Below are 17,717 nucleotides of genomic sequence, written 5' to 3'. Positions count from 1 at the left end.
ATAAAGGACATGGTACGAGATTAATTCGTTCGAGATAGATATTTCTTAACTGTGATAACTCGTATTTCAAAAGAAAAAACAAAACAAAACAAGAGAAAAAATATTCTCGCCAGGAGAATATTGTTGTATGAACTTTCATTTTGGTACATGTTTTGATACATTAGGTATGTATATCCTGCTTGCATTTATACGAATGTCTTAAAAAAGCAACATCGTTCGTTACGAACGTTTCTTGCACTCGAAATAGTACAAATCTTGGCATACCATTCGCTTTTAATATACATATCTCTACATAGACTCTCAAATTTGTATTTTTAATTCGATAGATAGATTGCCTTGGAAAAATTCATCGTTCGTAAGATAAGAATTTGATTGAAACAATATCTAGACTCTCTTGAATAGGATGAAAGGCTTTCATATTCACTCGATAAAAATTTATTCGATGGTCCAGCAAGTTATTCTCGAAGGAACATCCCATATCATCAGAATGCATCCCAAGAGCCACTTAAAATACTTGCCGAAGTAATCGCATCTATAGGAAGTGGGAGAGTGAACGCGGCCAGATACACGTTCGACGAATCCACGAATGGACGACCTACACACGTTTCCTCTTGCACCATGTATTACATACGTATACGGAGAGAGAGAAAGAGAGAGAGAGAGAGAATCTACGTATATGAATATAAGTACATATATATATATATATATATATATGTATATATATAAATATATATCCACAATTTACGATACATAGTACAAAGTATAAACTAAAGTTGTTACTTAGAAAAAGAGTACTGAAATCGTTGTTCCCGTCGCATCGACGGTATCGCTTCCGCATCGAATCAAGCCAGCCCTCTTCCGGCCGTTCCTAACTTCAGAAAGACGGTGAGGAAGACGATCGACGTCGATGCGCCAAGCGAGCACGCAGGATCGGCTGGGCTCTTGGCGAATCAACGACGGCCAAGGCACGAGTGAAAGAGAGAGAGAGAAAGAAAAAGAGAGAGAAACGTGCAATGAAAAAGAAAAGAGAGAGGGAGAGAAAGAGTGAGAGAGAGAGAGAGAGAGAGAGAGAGAGAGAGAGATAGACGCGTCGCAGAGGCGAGAAGCCGTCGACGACGACGGAGAGGAAGAAAAAGTGGCAACGTCGCGCGTCGCCGCCGCGTCGCGTTCTGATCGCGTAATAGTGGGGAGAACGCTTCGGCAAATGGTCGTCAACCAATAGGAAGCAAGCTCGCGTGCGTCTCTCCTCTCCCCACCATTTACTTTACGGAGGCTTGAAAATCTCTAACGGACGCCGCTACCAGCGCATTATTCGTTTCTGGGCTCTCGTGACGCGTCACACAGATCGTGCATCACTCTTCGCCGCAGTACGTTGCCGTCGTTATCGATAACGCCACACGTAATATTACATATATATCGAATTCAAGCGGACGTCCGTAAGGTACATCACCGCCACAGCAAACATGAGGGAAATCGTACATATTCAGGCTGGCCAGTGCGGAAACCAAATTGGCGCAAAGGTATGTAGAAGGTGGAGAATAAGACGAACATTTTTTTATCTATCTGTCTCTCTCTCTCTCTCTCCCCCTCTCTCCCTTTCTCTCTCTTTCTTTCTCTCTCTTTCTCTCTCTTTCTTTCTCTCTCTTTCTCTCTCTCTTTCTCTTTCGTTTCTATATAGATACTTGCATTTATTCTAAATCGATATTCGTTTCGTTTAATTGAGAAAAAAGGATGGGAAGTCATATGTTGTAAGAAAAGTGATTCACAAGTTAAATTCGAAGTAGTTACGACCATGTGTAAGAAAGAAAGAAAAAGAGAGAGGGAGAAATAGAGAGAGAGAGAGAGAATGAAAAAGAGAGAGAGAGAGAGAGAGAGAAAAAAAAACTACAAATTGGCGCGGTCGCCATGTTCGTATTAAGAATGCGTGGAACATGTAATTTCTGTACGTATCGATTTAACACTTTTGAAAAGTTCATTCCTATTGTTTCCTACTTGTCATATCGTATTGAAAAATTTGAAACGCGTTCGAAGATGATTGAAACAAGAAAGGACGCGTTCAAAGAAATCGAGTCTTTATCAAAGGCGGCACTTTGGGTCTACAACGGTCGAAGACCTGTCATGGCGACGACGAATAGGAACACCGCTTGCTTGCCAAGCTGTAGCTGGGTTGCTCGCTTGCCGGCCGGCCGGCCGGCATAAGTCTCTAACGGTTTTTTTCTTTTCACCCCACCTCTCATCCCGCACTTTTCGAACGGCGTCCACGCGTCAGTGACGCCATTTTTTGGCGTTGATTAACGTACCAACTTGATCTTTGCATGGATATTTAAGAAAAAGAATACATCATCGCTTTTTCAGAGATTTTCGAAGAGAGGAGAAAATAAGGAGAGGACAAAAATTAATAAAAAGAAAACAAAATCGAGAACATCGGGAGTCTGGGTGTGGCTCGTCCTCGCTCATAGGAATTCGTTCTCTCCGAACTCGCCGAACAGCGCCGGCATCGAACGGTTGCGCGCGCATCATCGTCCTCTCTCTCTCTCTCTCTCTCTCTCTCTCTCTCTCGCTCCCACGCCCGTACTACTTCTTTTTCTTTTTTTTCCTCAGAAGAGAGTTGAAGATTTTCTTTCAATTTCTTTTTCTCGACGAATATCTCCCTTTGTTCTCTTTTCAAGAATCTCTATCTCTCTTTCTCTCTCTCCCTCTCCCCTTCTCCCTTTCTTTCTTCTTTTTTATTCACTACTTACGTTCGTTAAGCAATAATGTTGAATCTAACGTTTTCTTATTTGAGTTTCTTTTTTTCTTCTTCTTTTTTCCTTTCAACGAGACAGTTTTGTTTCAGCTTCATTATTTCGTTTCGTTCTCCAGTAGAAAGAAATATTTGTGGTCTCACGTCTTCATCGTTTGTTTCTTGCTGGCAATAATCGAACGCTATAATTTTTTTCGATCGATACAATTATGGGCATGGTTTGGAAAGGTTGCTATAAATTCTAGTCATTTTCATTATCGATCCGTTATATTAAACTCTTTGTTAAATAAAATTTCGTTTCGGAGTCGACAATTTTATCGATCCTAAAGAGGAAATAAAAGAAAGAGAGAGAAAGAGAAAGTTGATTTTTGTCGACGAGATATTGAAAGGAAAAACAAAAACGAACAGCTGAAACTTTATCGCAATTTTTTCGAATCCTTTTATATTTAAATTTCTTTATTCTATTTCTTTTCTTTTTTTTTTAAGGCAGCTGCGAGTTCGTCGAGGTTACGGTCGTCCTCTCTTTTCTTGCTTTCTCGCTCCCTCAAAAATTATTCTTAGGCGTGGTGGGTGTCTACCAAAATGTAGTAAAGAGAAAGAGAGAGAGAGAGAGAGAAATATAGAGAACTATTCGTCCACTTCCTGGAATTCAGTAATTTCCATAAAAAAAAATTCTTCGCCTAGTTGTCTATTCTATTTCTATCTTTTCTTTCCAATCCTAAAGAAAATAACGTAACACGAATTCATCTTGAATTACACCGGGGTATTACCGAGTGTCTTTCCTTTGTATTATAGAATGACACGCGACTTGTCGATGAAGTAATGCGATATCTATGTAATTAAGTAAGCCTTGTTCTTATAAGTATTTGTCACGATCTTGTGTCGTAGGGTAATATAACTTGTTTAATATTATGTTTATATATAAAAAAAAAATAGAGACAAAAAAAGAACAAATCCATGCTCTGTTAATGGAATAAAAAAAAAGAAAGGTAAAATGTCGATGTTATGAGATTGAAACTGACGATATATTGTCGAAATCGATTAGAAGATTAGGATCTTGTTTAGTAGAAAAAAAAAACATCAAACTCATCGACTGGGACGAATTGGTCGATCATCGTCTCGCTCCCATAGCTTTCAAGGCCGCCTTATCGAGTCAACGTCCTCGAGTTCGCGGCCATTATCGATTTTTCATCGTACCTAGAAAGAATATTTGCGAAAGTTAAGTACAACGTGAGAATAAATGGAAAAAGTTGTGAAAAAAAAAAGAAAATAGAACGAGAGAATCTTGTGCAATCAGCATTGGCTTGTACAGTCATTGACTATAAATCTTTTCACTCGCCAAGGACATCGAGTCTCAGCCAAATAAAGCGAAGAGACTCGTCCTCTCTCGCCATGTTCTCTTCCCCTCTCACTCTTTCTCTCCCCTCTTTCCTTTGAAACGACAGCCTCGCCCCGTTTCAAGCTGCCCCGCGTTGCCAACGACCCTCCTGGTTACGGCCAGGTGTATCGATCGTGAACGTACTCTCCTGAGCTTTTCGTCAACGAGATTTACTCTTTTAAATATCAGGAATTCATCAGCAAATCCTTCTAAAATAACATTTTTCAGAGATTATCGGGATAAATTTTTCTTGAAATTTTTAATAACATTTCGTCGATTATTTTTATTCACGTGAAATCAATTTAAAAATAATTCACGATATGGATGAAGATAACTATATTTTCATTGAATTAATATTTCCCATATAATTGTGAAATAGTATAATTATAAAAAAATTTGTTTTTATTAATTGTTTCATAATGTAAAGTTTTTATTGCGAGAGGAACGAAAATTGGAAAAGGAATATTTATAATTAAAGAAAAAAGATAATCTAAAGAATTCAGGAAAGAAAAGAGAGTGATTAGTAATAAATATTTCAATGAAGGTATTGTATTGGAATTTTCTTTCTTCCTCGTAGAAGATGAATTTCGGTGAAGGACATAATTCAAGGGTGTGGAATTCGAGCAAGCGCAAGAGAATGTAACTCTGTAACTTAGAGAAGCACGCAACACGCTATCATCCCGTTTCGATCGATCCAAGTCGTCCCTTTCTTTCTATCTTTCTATCTTTGAACGTTGACCCTACCATAAAGAAAGATCATAATTTTTCATAGTATCTTGAAAGTATAATGATGGAACAGTTATCAGCGTTTTCGTTTAATAAGTTCATTTCGTTTATTTATCGAGGTTTTAAACTTTGTGGATTGCATAGTTTCAACGAGTTGTGACGATAAGTTACAAACGATATCTTAAACGAGAAAATTAATGCTCATATTGTTTGAGAGCTTGCATTAATTTCCAATGAAATTGTGTGGTTATCGAAACTTCATTGAACTTTCAACGTTAGACCCGTTGATATCTCCGATTTTTTCTTTTTCCTTTTCTTTTTTTTTTTCTTTTTACGAGCGCCCTAGTTTTTATGAAGAACCCTCGTAATATTTCTTTTTATCGCATAGAAACGTTTTTGAAACGTTCTCAAGACGTTCTCGAAATGTTCGCTTGCTGGCCGATCGATAAACTCGAGCTTAGTTTTCGGTATAGCTGTTAACGAAGAAGAGGTCATTAAGGACGATAATTTACTACGTCTTCTTTCATCATCGTTTACGATAAAATATAATTTTATAATTTTTCATTTAATCTTGACGACGTTTCTTTCGATTTAATTTTTTACTACATTTTTGTGTGTTAAATTTAATTATATATATATATATATATATATATATATATATATATATATATCTGTATTCTGTAGTAAAAAAATATTTTTTTTATTATATTGTTATAATATGATATAATAATATATTTATTAATTAAAAATATGATTGTGTATAGAGATTAGGTCGTTTGCAACTTCGACAATGAAACATTATTTTATTTTTCTCAAATGTTAGTTTTTGTTTTTCCATATATATATATATATATATACGTAAATATAAATGTAGAACAATTCGATCAATCTTAAAAATAATCATGAAAAAAGAAATAATAATACCATAAATAATTTGAAATCATAATTATCAAGTATCTATTGAAATGTTTATAATAAAATCACGAAATAAATGAGATGGAAAAAAATGAATATATATTTCTTATTTATTTATTTATTTATTTAATTTTTCTAATTTATGTAAGGAGAAGAGGTGTTGGTAATATACATGTAAAATTCTTTGTAATATTTTCCAGTACTAGCCTTTTCCTTTGTGTCTCGAACGGATCGATCTTTATGAGTAGAATTTATGGACGGGAACAGCTGTTCATAAAAGTTTCGAAGGGTCCCTCTCCATAATACCATTATACCCCATAATAATCCTTACTCGTCGTAATCCCTTACTTGTATTTAAACTATTCTTTACTTAGCCCTTCTTAGTTTTCTTTTCTTCATTGACTAAAATAATAATCGCACCAATTCCATTATAACAAAACAATCGTAAGGATTTATTTTTCTTAAAATTGTAAAATAGAAACATACCTTAGATCCTTTTTATCCATTTCTAATTTATGACGAGAAGTATACTACCAAAAGCTAGTGTAGTAATTACCACATTCCAATAGTCAGTTTGTTCATATTTATATACAATTTTATGTGATAGCATTTATAAATACATATATGTCGAAACTGTATATAAATAGCGATCAAATTCCAATTTATAAGTTTTTAACACAAACTTAATAAATTCGTATCTATATATTATACTTTTGAGTTTGTATCTATATATTACACTCCGAATTTCAAGTATTTTTGAAATATTTATTTGAGGATATTACAAATTTACCGTTACATAATTACCCGCAGCAGATATAATTATTAATTAGATGCTTGACCTATATAAATTAATTTAATAATCTTAATATTAAATAACCATTACTTTCAGTCTCATTTATTTCGTAATTTCGTTATAATATAAATCTCAACAGACATTTAATATCATCGATATCAATTTTATTGTTTTATTCTATTTTGTATAAATATTTTTCACGTATATATATTTTTGAATTTTGAACGTCACACATACACACACGCACGTTAGTAAGAAAAGAAAATCTTTAAATAACATGCTACGTTATCGAAGTCATGAATATCACAAGAAAACTTGTTAGAGAATAAGTCAATAATTTAAACCGGTTTCGATGCAATATTGCTGACGTTGAATCCGTTCGAATATAAGGAAGTTTTATAGAAGAATAACAATGTACGTTATTGTTTGCTTCGGTTAGAATTAAAGTGTATAGTCGTAAAGGGAAAAAGACGAATAAACGTGTTAGATTTATTTCTATTTATAGACACGACCGCAGCTTTTATAGAACTCCTTGACGGCTTGCATAACATTTCATAAATGTCAAACCACACGTCGTAGTGGTAGAGATAGAAATTGTCGATGAAACTCATTTCGTGTTTGATATGAAAAGGCCGGATTTGAAAGCACTGCTGGAAAAAGTTGAAATTGCTATTTCACACAACTACCAAGATTCTGTCCTCATTCACGAGTTTCCTGGGTCAAGAATCCATCTCGCTTCCCATCTGGCAACGTTCCTAAATGATGTGTCTGTCATTTGACGAGTAGCAGCGACTTTCTAAGCGGAAGCACGAAAAGATTTTTCTAAGCTCTTTTACGACGCCTCTACTTTAAATCGGAAAGGCCATTGGAATCGTGTATTACGTGTATTAAACACACGTCGAGGTAAATTTATCGAACGTTCCATTACTAAGTGATTCTTGGAGATCTCGATAAGAAGAAGTGTCTTTGATTACGTCGTTGTTTTCTTCAAATTCATTCACAAATACATTTTTCATTAAATGAAATTAAACGAAGGAATAAGAATTAAAAGCTTATTACTCATCGTCGAGATAAATAAAACTTTTATATCGAACGAACGATCGATCCTTTGATAATTTTTTTTTTTGTTCTACTTCACTTTTCAAGTAAAATAAAAAATAAAGATTGTCGCGTGAACGCTAAAAAAAAAATATATAGAAAAAAAAAGAAAAAAGAATTTTTCGTTCGTGCCCATAAACCGCAAGAGTCCGACAACAACGAGTGGTTCTGCTTGACGGAGTGACACATATTTCTGGGGAGATAGCGATTGAAGCGAATCGAGGCAATGAGTTACGAAAAGCTTTCGGAAACGACCATGCATTGATCTGTACGTGCATACGTGCAATATACAAGTATAATATACGTACGTACATTTATCTATGTATGTACGTAATGCATAAAATGCTTTTCGATCATGGCTTATGGTAATTGTTCACCCATGTCGGTTTTACGGTCATCATTTCTATATATAGCGGTGACATTGGTGACTCATCTCTCTCTCTCTCTCTCTCTCTCTCTCTCTCTCTCTCTCTCTCTCTTTCTCTTTTTCTCTCCTTTCTATCAACGATATTTGCTACTAACCGGGCTTACGTGCATGTATATATCTCGGCCAACAATTCTCTTGGGTGGGAGTAAACAGAAAGAGAGAGAGAGAGAGAAGGTAGGCTTGACTGATCTTAGCTTCCCACCAACGTTGTTCTTATATGGTCACCGCTTAATACACCCGTCGTGTTTCCATGTAGGACGTCTTCGAAGGCAAACGGGGCTCGTTTTCTGTCTCTCTCTCTTTCTCTCTTTCTCTGTTTCTCTTTTTCTCTTTCTCTCTCTTTCTCTCTCTGTCTGTCCGTCTATATGCAATCTCTATCGCCTACTCTCCGAGTCGGTTAAGGGCACCTGGTAGCTGCCGTCTTAGGGTCGCTTACGTAAGACCTGGCTCCATTCCTTTCATGCAATTCTGCTCTTTACGAGTTATCCTTTCAACGTTGTTTCATCGATACACAAGCCACTTTGCGGTGTAACGTTGATCAGATGTTATTCGAACGCGGAATAGAATGTCGAATTGCGTGTTTGGTTGATAGTCATCGAGTATAAATATATATATGTGTATATTACAGTATATTGATATATATTATATGTCTGTAATTTCGATATGAAGGTAAAAATAATAGGTTTAAAAGTATATGGTAGATAGGACAATGCTTTGTGATAGTCTTCGTGATAGTATTGCTAGAATTTTATATCTGTATTCAACGAAAGAGATAAGATATAAGGATTATAGAAATGGTCAAAGAGTTAACATTTTTGAATCTTTTAGGAAACTAAAATGTTAAAGAAAATAGAGTAAATCAATCTGATATTTTTTTTATAAGCTATTATCATGATTACCAAATTCATATATAGATGTATGAGATATGTTGCGTCAAAGTTATAAATGATCGTATAAAATTTGACGAATTATAAATTCGGATCATCGATAATATAGTAGAATCAATATGTTGTATCATACGTATTGTTTCTATATGTAAATTTATAGAAATCAAAAGAACGAATAAAATATTAATTCTTATCTGTCGCTACTACAGATTAATCTTTGCACTCGATAAGTCTACCTTAGTTCACAATATTAAAATTCAGAAAAAGGTTCGACCAGACCTATGATAACACATTTCTTGGTGGCTATGCTCTTGTTATTGAACAGACAAACGATAACGCACACTCGTATCTCTCTAACATTGCTCTAAGAGAATCGCGACGTTCACGTTCCTCTCGTGCGTCGCGTTCCACGCACGTCGATTTCCAGAAATATACCGTCGAGGTCTTTGAACCGACGACAAAGTGGGGAGGAATAGAGAAGAGTTGCCTGGCTGGCTGGCTAGTTAGCTAGCTAGCTGTATGCCTAGTGGATCCCTTGCCAACAATGTCCAATCATTTTTGTGATATTATTACAAATATTTTCATTGCTTCGTCTCGTTGACATTCAAATGACACGTTAACATCGATTCGAACAACTCATTACAAACTTATCATCACGTTCAAAATAAATACGTGAATGTAGGATAATCCTATATTAATTAATTAATGTAAATAATATTCAAAAGATCTTCAAAGAAAGATTTTCAAGCAGAGCAATTGGTGTAAATTAATGAGACCGAGTGTATAAACAAATTTTACTTTTTAATGCCTCGTACGTAATTTGTCGTTATCAGAGATATTCTATTTTTGAATTTTACGATTAAGAAATGGCCTAGTTAAAAAGTTAACGGTTTGAAAGAAACGCAAATAAAGAAGAAAAAGATCGAAAAGGCAGAAGCCGTGTTCCATTGAGTTAGCACACATACTACCTTCTTTCCATTTTTCCGATACAAGAAAGAACGTACGAGTGGGTCTTCTTCCTTCGGTGGTAACATGAACGGGAGAGACATCAAGCGTATCGGTAGTTGCCGACGAGGTTTCGAGCTTCTTTGATGTTCGTTAGCTCCAATTCGAGGATATTGTGTTTGATTCGGGAGAGAAGCGATGATGGATTTTAACGAATAACGATCTCTTGGAACGCGTCTATCACGGCTAATTACGTGCTAGCTATTCGCTTAGAAACAAGAGAGAAAGAATAGTAGAGAAAGGTGGGGAAGGGGAGCGTTGAACTTCCTTCGTCCGTGGTCGCTCGATATTACGGAAGACTGAAAACGGATGCCGAGATAATTGCTAGGAGGAGAAAGCTGTAGCTAGCGCGAAACTTCCTCTCCTCGTTTCTATGCAGGTTTAAAAGGATGATCACGTGATGAACTTGGCAAGATTTTACCTTATCCTATACTATTTCTCATTAAACGATGAAAGATAGAATTCGTATTAATTCGTTGATTGCTTCGTTAGGTTGACATTGAAATGTGACACGTTCACATTGATTTGAACCCAACTCGTTATACAAAATTATCATCATATTTTTAATTCAAAATAAATACGTGAATGTAGGATAATCCTGTATTGATTAATTAATGTAAATGATATTCAAAAGATCTTGGAATTATTGATTCAGGTCTGTTATCTCTTTCTTTCTTTTTAGTTTTGGGAAATCATCAGCGACGAGCATGGCATCGACCCGACCGGCACCTACCATGGTGACTCTGATCTTCAATTAGAGAGAATCAACGTTTATTACAATGAGGCATCGGGTGGTAAATACGTACCCAGGGCCATCCTCGTCGATCTTGAGCCAGGCACTATGGATTCCGTACGATCCGGACCTTTCGGACAAATCTTCAGACCTGACAACTTCGTTTTCGGTCAGTCCGGTGCTGGAAACAACTGGGCGAAGGGTCATTACACCGAGGGTGCGGAACTCGTCGATTCCGTTTTGGACGTAGTCAGAAAGGAGGCTGAAAGCTGCGATTGTCTTCAAGGATTTCAGCTTACCCATTCGCTCGGTGGTGGCACGGGATCTGGTATGGGCACTCTGCTCATCTCCAAGATCCGCGAAGAATATCCCGACAGAATTATGAACACGTATTCGGTCGTACCATCGCCTAAGGTATCGGACACCGTCGTTGAACCCTACAATGCCACTCTCTCGGTTCATCAACTGGTTGAGAATACCGACGAGACCTACTGTATCGATAACGAAGCCCTTTATGACATTTGCTTCCGTACCTTGAAACTCTCGACACCTACCTACGGCGACTTGAACCATCTCGTCTCCCTCACGATGTCTGGTGTCACCACCTGCCTTAGGTTCCCAGGTCAGCTGAATGCTGATCTGAGGAAATTGGCTGTGAACATGGTACCCTTCCCACGTCTACATTTCTTCATGCCAGGTTTCGCACCTTTAACGTCCAGAGGAAGCCAACAGTACAGAGCCCTCTCTGTACCTGAACTCACCCAACAGATGTTCGACGCAAAGAACATGATGGCCGCTTGCGATCCGCGACACGGAAGGTATCTCACCGTCGCCGCCATCTTCCGTGGTAGGATGTCGATGAAGGAAGTCGACGAACAAATGCTCAACATCCAGAACAAGAACAGCTCGTACTTCGTCGAATGGATTCCAAACAACGTAAAGACCGCCGTTTGCGACATCCCACCTCGTGGTCTCAAGATGTCTGCCACCTTCATCGGCAACTCTACTGCCATTCAGGAATTGTTCAAGCGTATCTCCGAACAGTTCACAGCTATGTTCAGGAGAAAGGCTTTCCTTCACTGGTATACTGGCGAAGGTATGGACGAGATGGAATTCACCGAAGCCGAGTCGAATATGAACGATCTTGTTTCGGAATATCAACAATACCAAGAAGCCACCGCCGACGAAGATGCAGAATTCGACGAAGAGCAGGAAGCTGAAGTCGACGAGAATTAGATACGAGAGACCTAATTGTCATCGTACACTCCCCACTCTTATTCTCTTTCTCCAATCTATTACCTCATCTTCCTCATCCTCATCCTGTTCCCTGTACAACAAGAACACACCGCCCTTTTTGCTTCTTAACTCCTTGCGTTTACCTTTATTTTGTATTTCTTTTATACGAGCAATTACTTCGTTTCTTCGATTGGGACTCGGTAATTAAAAGATAGATGCGCCTTTTCTTTCTATGCCTGCGCAGTTTTTGGTATATTCAATTCAATTTTGAACAAATATGCGAACGAGATCAAAATCTTGTTATCATCCTTTTTTCGACTAATAATTATATCTACGCGTCTTGTATCCAGTGTATAACCGCTGTAGCGGCAAGCCACCATCTTTTGAATAAATTATTATCATATAAGTACGTACTTTTGTATTATCTGCCTCTTTCATTTCACACATCTTCGATTGAATTTTTCAAAAGATATGTTGCATGTTGTCCGATCGAATTTAAAGAAATAAGATTTAAATAGTACATTGAGATACGTATTACATTGATATTCAGCGATTAAATAATTTAGATCTATTCGTTTGTGTGCTCAGTAATGTCGATAAAAAGCAATTCCTACTACTGTTAGAGTTTCGATCATTGACAAACTTCTTCGTAGACACGTTTTAAATCATTGATGAATTTTTCTACAGCCACAGCGATTCGTTGATAAATTTCTTAGTAGATTCACTATAAATCATTGATAAATTTTTTGTAGTACTACATTTCATTGATAAATTACTACCGTAGACACGTTGTATGCCATTGAAGAATTTTTATACAGACACATGGTAGTTTTGTATTCTACGTTTAACCGTACATAGCATCGATTCGCCCTCTATCGATTATTTAAAGAACATTATTAAGAAAGGTCGATAAAATCTTACGTCGTTGGGTATCAAAGAATCGTTTATAAATAGAAATGAAGAATCTAAATATCGACTTAGATAAGGTTTACAGATATATCCTTTAAATTAATCTTAAAATTGGAAAAAAAAGTTTAAGCGATATTCGATCGTTTTTACCGACCGAACGTTATTATCAACACAGTTCTTACTTTCCAAAGGAGTAAGTAATCCGCGGGAAATTTGAACGATGATAACTACCATATTTATAGAAAAAAAGTCTTTTTTTCTTTTTTATGATCCGATAGGCTGCAACGTCTGCGGTTTAACCGAACGTTCGCATAATGTGGCATCGTTTCGAAGGAATGTTGACTACGAGTTGGAGAGTAACGGATCAAAGATATACAGTTAGTCAAAGAAATCAGATCACTGTCAGCCTCCCTAAGTAAAATTTTTTAAGGATCATTTTAAAGTATCAGGTCGTAACGTCATCGATTTTTCTAAACAAAGAGTCGAGAAGGATTTCTTGAAGTGATGAACGTGAATCGATGATGCACGAATTTAAAATAAGATTTATTTAATTAACGGTGAATTTTTTAATCAAGACATTTCTCTTGCGAATTGGAGGAACGAGCTTGAATACGTGTAGCTTTTTCCAGAAAGGCTGGTGGGTGGTGAGGAATTTCGAGTACGTACATTTAAAATAACGTTAAAGACGGGCGAGCTCTTTAGATTGCTACCGTTTGGACCGCCTCCAGTCTCTTTCCTTTCATTGAGATCATTGAGTTATCTCTCACCCTTAATTCAATGTAGTTAGGATATTCCAACATTTTTAATTTGCTCTTTGTCTTCTTTTCTCTTTGTTTATATGCTTATTCTTTTTTAAATATATATATATATATATATATATATATATATTTTAAATATATAAATATAGATTGAGATTTTGTATCAAAATTGTCCCATAAGATTTTATAACATTTTTGTACTACGTTCGACAAATTTTGTAGGATTTTACTCTCATAATTTATTTAAGAAAAAAGAAAAAAGTAATTATACAATATTATAAAACATTATACAATTTTTGTATCGTATAATATCAAAAGCAGGTTCTAAAAGTACCAGTTAATAGTACACTTGCCTTTTATAATATATTTTATTTATTTTCTTCGTTTTTTCATAATTTCTTTAGAGATTCATTCGATGAAATAAAACGTATACTTTTATGATCTTCTTTGTATAAAAAAAAACAAAGTGCTCAACATGTAAGTGGTTTTCACGAGATTACATTATTGCAAAGCTTCCTTGCTAAATCCATGAGGGGGTAATTAAATAAGGATTAAAAGGAAGCAAAAGCGAGAAAGTAATTTAATATGCACGAAATGTCTACGAGGCTTCTACTATAGCTAGCCGGTCTTCTTTGACAAAGCGCGGCAGAGACGTCGACCCCGTATAGAGGAGTAAGCGTGACTCATCATCCGGCTACATGTAAGTTCGTTTCGCTTTGCGAATTCGATTCTAGCCAAGACGCCATTCGTTAATTACAAAAAACAATTTGCGAATTAAATCAAATCTTTTATACAACGAATATAACTATTTATTATACGAAATCATCGAATTCACTTTGCGATTTAATCGATCGACCATATTTCATTTGCCTCTTTTTCTTCATTTAAGACAAAAAAGCTAACAATGATTTGTATGTTTCGACAATCATAATGTCTGATCTAGTTTCAGGAAACGAGAAAAGAAAAATATTCTGACTGTTAAATAAATATTAAAGCAGAAATTATTTATCAAAATTATATATATATTTTATTGTGTATTAAACGACATTAACATAAATTAATATAATTATTAATTAATATAATTATTAATAATATAAGTAATTTGGCAGTTTAATGAACAGTTGCGATGTTCGTGGTTAAGAGATATAAATTTATCTCTTTTTTATTTCTTATTTTTTGTTGGCTTGCTAAAGGAGAAAATTTAAAAGGTTTTTCAAGGATCGTAGATATTGAAAGTATTTGTTCACAAAGATAAAATATATTACCAAAAATAAATAATTGTAATCGTATTTCGATGTTTTACATGTAACAAGACATAAATATTTGTTACTCAAGATAGAAACTCTCTAGAAGAGTTACAGTTTTAAAGATAACGGAGGGCAAAGATGAGAATGCAATAATAATAGAAAGGTTTCGGAGCAGCGGGAGAGCACCACAGCTGGAGACAGAAGGATCGTCGACTTCGTCTTCATCCTCTGTCTTCGATTATTATCGTTCTTAAAGAAACTAAGAGAGCAACTTAAGTTGTTTTCGAACTGACTCACAAGATAAAACGCCTTCGTAACATTTCGTACTCTCGATTCTTCTCTTATTTTTCTTTTTAATCTTTTTTCCGTGCCGATAGCTCGTTTTTCTTTAACAATTTGAACGTTTTATGAAGTCTCAACTTGTATGTTCAAGAGTGATTCATAAGCGAAGATAACGATTATAATCCAGCCTCGCCCTTTAAAACTAACTTCAGATCAAAATTGTTTAGTTCAATGTACTTGATACAATTTCATAGGAACGATCAGGAGAATTCAGATAAATAAATAATAGAAAATATCAGGTGTAATAGAAAATATCTGTTTATTAAAAATAATATCGTTTAGTTTTAATCATGATAAAAAGCACATAAGACATTTATTAAATTGAAAAATATCATTATATTATTGGAATTAAATAATGATTAAATTAAGGTATAAGAGAACATTTAAAGGTGTCCTACAAATTTCAAGGATTATATTAATCATTAATAAAAATATATATTGTAAAAGTTACAAATGTATTCATTATCGAAAGAATCTAATCGTAGTTAAACTTCTTCGATAAGACAAAAAATTACTTTTACACATTTATATTATTTTAAACTTTCTATAATGAATATAAATTATATAATTTTTTTCATTATATATAATATATAATACATAATATATAATACACGTTATATTGATTATACGTAATATATAATATAAGGTAGATTATATTTATTATAGAAATAAATGGAAGATATATACGTTTTTTTTTTTTTAAGTATTCTCGAATAACAATGATTCGTTCAATTTACGAGTGTCACGAACGAGAAGCAATTTTTTTTGGACATATCAATCAAAATGGATGGCTGAACCAAGGGGAAATACGTATTCAAAACCACTCTCATTGTTATTACGGCTCGAAGTCGAGTAAAGAGAGGGAAAAAAGATAGAGAAAGAGAAAGAGAGGGAGGGAGGTAGCTTCTGGAAAAAATTCAGGCTCACGTTACGCTTCCTGTCGACGCATTGCGAAGCCCTCGAATAAAACTTCCGGGTGGTGCGGTCAACTTCACTTTATTTTTTTTTACTTTCCCAAATGAATAACAAAGTCAAGAAAAGCCTAGTGCACTTATCTAATGTAAATATACTATTTGTTTTACGAACGGAAATAAGATGCAACACCGATGGTAGATATATACAGGGACAATTTCGTTTCTTCAACATCGTTATGAAAAATCGAGTACAAGTAATAGTTTTTTTTTTTTTTTTCTATGTAAACTCATTATCGTAAGATGACGTTCATTAATTCACGAAGCCGACATAAAATGTTTGAACTCGTCTTTAAACTTTTATATATCGTTCCTTCTATTTCTCTTTTTCTTTTTCTCTTTTCTTTTTTTTTTGCGTTTAAGATTATTAACGCATCGATGCTATGTTTATCATATTTTACATATATGTATATCAGTAGGTATCTACAACTTCATGGAAAGAGATTGAGTCACATAAATCATTGCAGGTATCTTCGATAAGATGTTTCATTTCTGATAAGAAGAGTTTACATCGATAGCGAGTCGTCATTTAGATAGTATATCATTGATTATAATGATATATGAAAATTGATTTGAATGAATCACTTTCAAATGAATCATTCATTATAATAATATATAAGAAATAATATATTAGTATGTTCTAAATTATTGATACATGATATATGTATTTTATATTATTGATATTTGGATATATTTTATATTGTTGATTCATTGATATATTTTAACAAATATTAAGAATAGTTTGTTCGTATATTTTATATGTGATTTTTTATTTTTAAGAAATTTTGCAACATTTTCTTTAAATAATAAAATATTCTGGATATTAATGTTCGATCAAGTAAGACGAAGATTATCAAAAAGAAAAAAGAAAAAAAGAGAGAAAAGAAGAAAAGAGAATGTACATAGAAACGTACATAGAAAGTTTCTTTGAAAAACCTTTTCGGCCGAATGATCAAACCGATAAAGAAGAAAGGATTTTAAGAACGAACGTACGAAAGAAATCTCGGTTGCTGGTTCTGGAAATGAGATCTAGTAAGAATAAAAGAAGCTAAGAGTCGAGGAAGCGAAGAATCACCCAACATCTCTCTGACGTTTCAAGAGGAAGTAGCAAGAAAAGATTGAGTCAAGCCAGGCTTTATTCCTTTTCGCTTCCAATTTTACTAATAATGACTACTCTGTTATACGATTACATATCTATCTTCTTTATTTTATTTTATTATACAATAACATATTCTTTTTTCTTTATTGATTAATTTGACAAGAAATATTTCATTTTCACGTTACTTTTCGTTCTACTTAACAAATTTAAGATAATAATCTTTAAATATTTATAATTTAATAATATTGACATTATTAATTAAAATTCGAAAACTTATATATTTATGTTTTCATTTTATATCAATATAGTTGTCAGTTTTCTATTACTCTCCTCTTTGATGATGATATTACTACTTGATAATTTCACTCACAATTCTATTATTTATTTTACAGATATTTTACTGTCATTTCTTCCTTTAATTTACTCTTTCGTTATTTCAAATGAAAAATT

At 34.5% G+C, this 17,717-nt stretch overlaps 1 protein-coding gene across 1 annotated transcript; it reads left to right on the top strand.

Annotated features, from left to right (window-relative positions):
• Nucleotides 1-1,293: 1,293 nt before the first annotated feature.
• On the top strand, nt 1,294-12,076 carry LOC127072421 (tubulin beta-1 chain). Its single transcript, XM_051012883.1, has 2 exons — nt 1,294-1,520; nt 10,655-12,076. Exons 1-2 carry the CDS (start codon nt 1,464-1,466, stop codon nt 11,939-11,941), a joined length of 1,344 nt encoding a protein of 447 aa, XP_050868840.1. The 5' UTR covers nt 1,294-1,463; the 3' UTR covers nt 11,942-12,076.
• Nucleotides 12,077-17,717: the final 5,641 nt, after the last annotated feature.

This window comes from Vespula vulgaris, chromosome 1, assembly GCF_905475345.1.
Source record: "Vespula vulgaris chromosome 1, iyVesVulg1.1, whole genome shotgun sequence".
Classification (NCBI taxonomy): Eukaryota; Metazoa; Arthropoda; class Insecta; order Hymenoptera; family Vespidae; genus Vespula; species Vespula vulgaris.
Note: the sequence above shows the minus strand (reverse complement) of the source record. Positions and strands in the feature narration are given on the sequence as shown.

Excerpts from the sequence above, each read along its gene's own strand:
- LOC127072421 (XM_051012883.1), top strand. The coding sequence starts at position 1,464 with ATGAGGGAAATCGTACATATTCAGGCTGGCCAGTGCGGAAACCAAATT. Across the intron at positions 1,521-10,654 it reads GAAACCAAATTGGCGCAAAG|TTTTGGGAAATCATCAGCGA; the intron begins GTATGTAGAAGG and ends CTTTCTTTTTAG.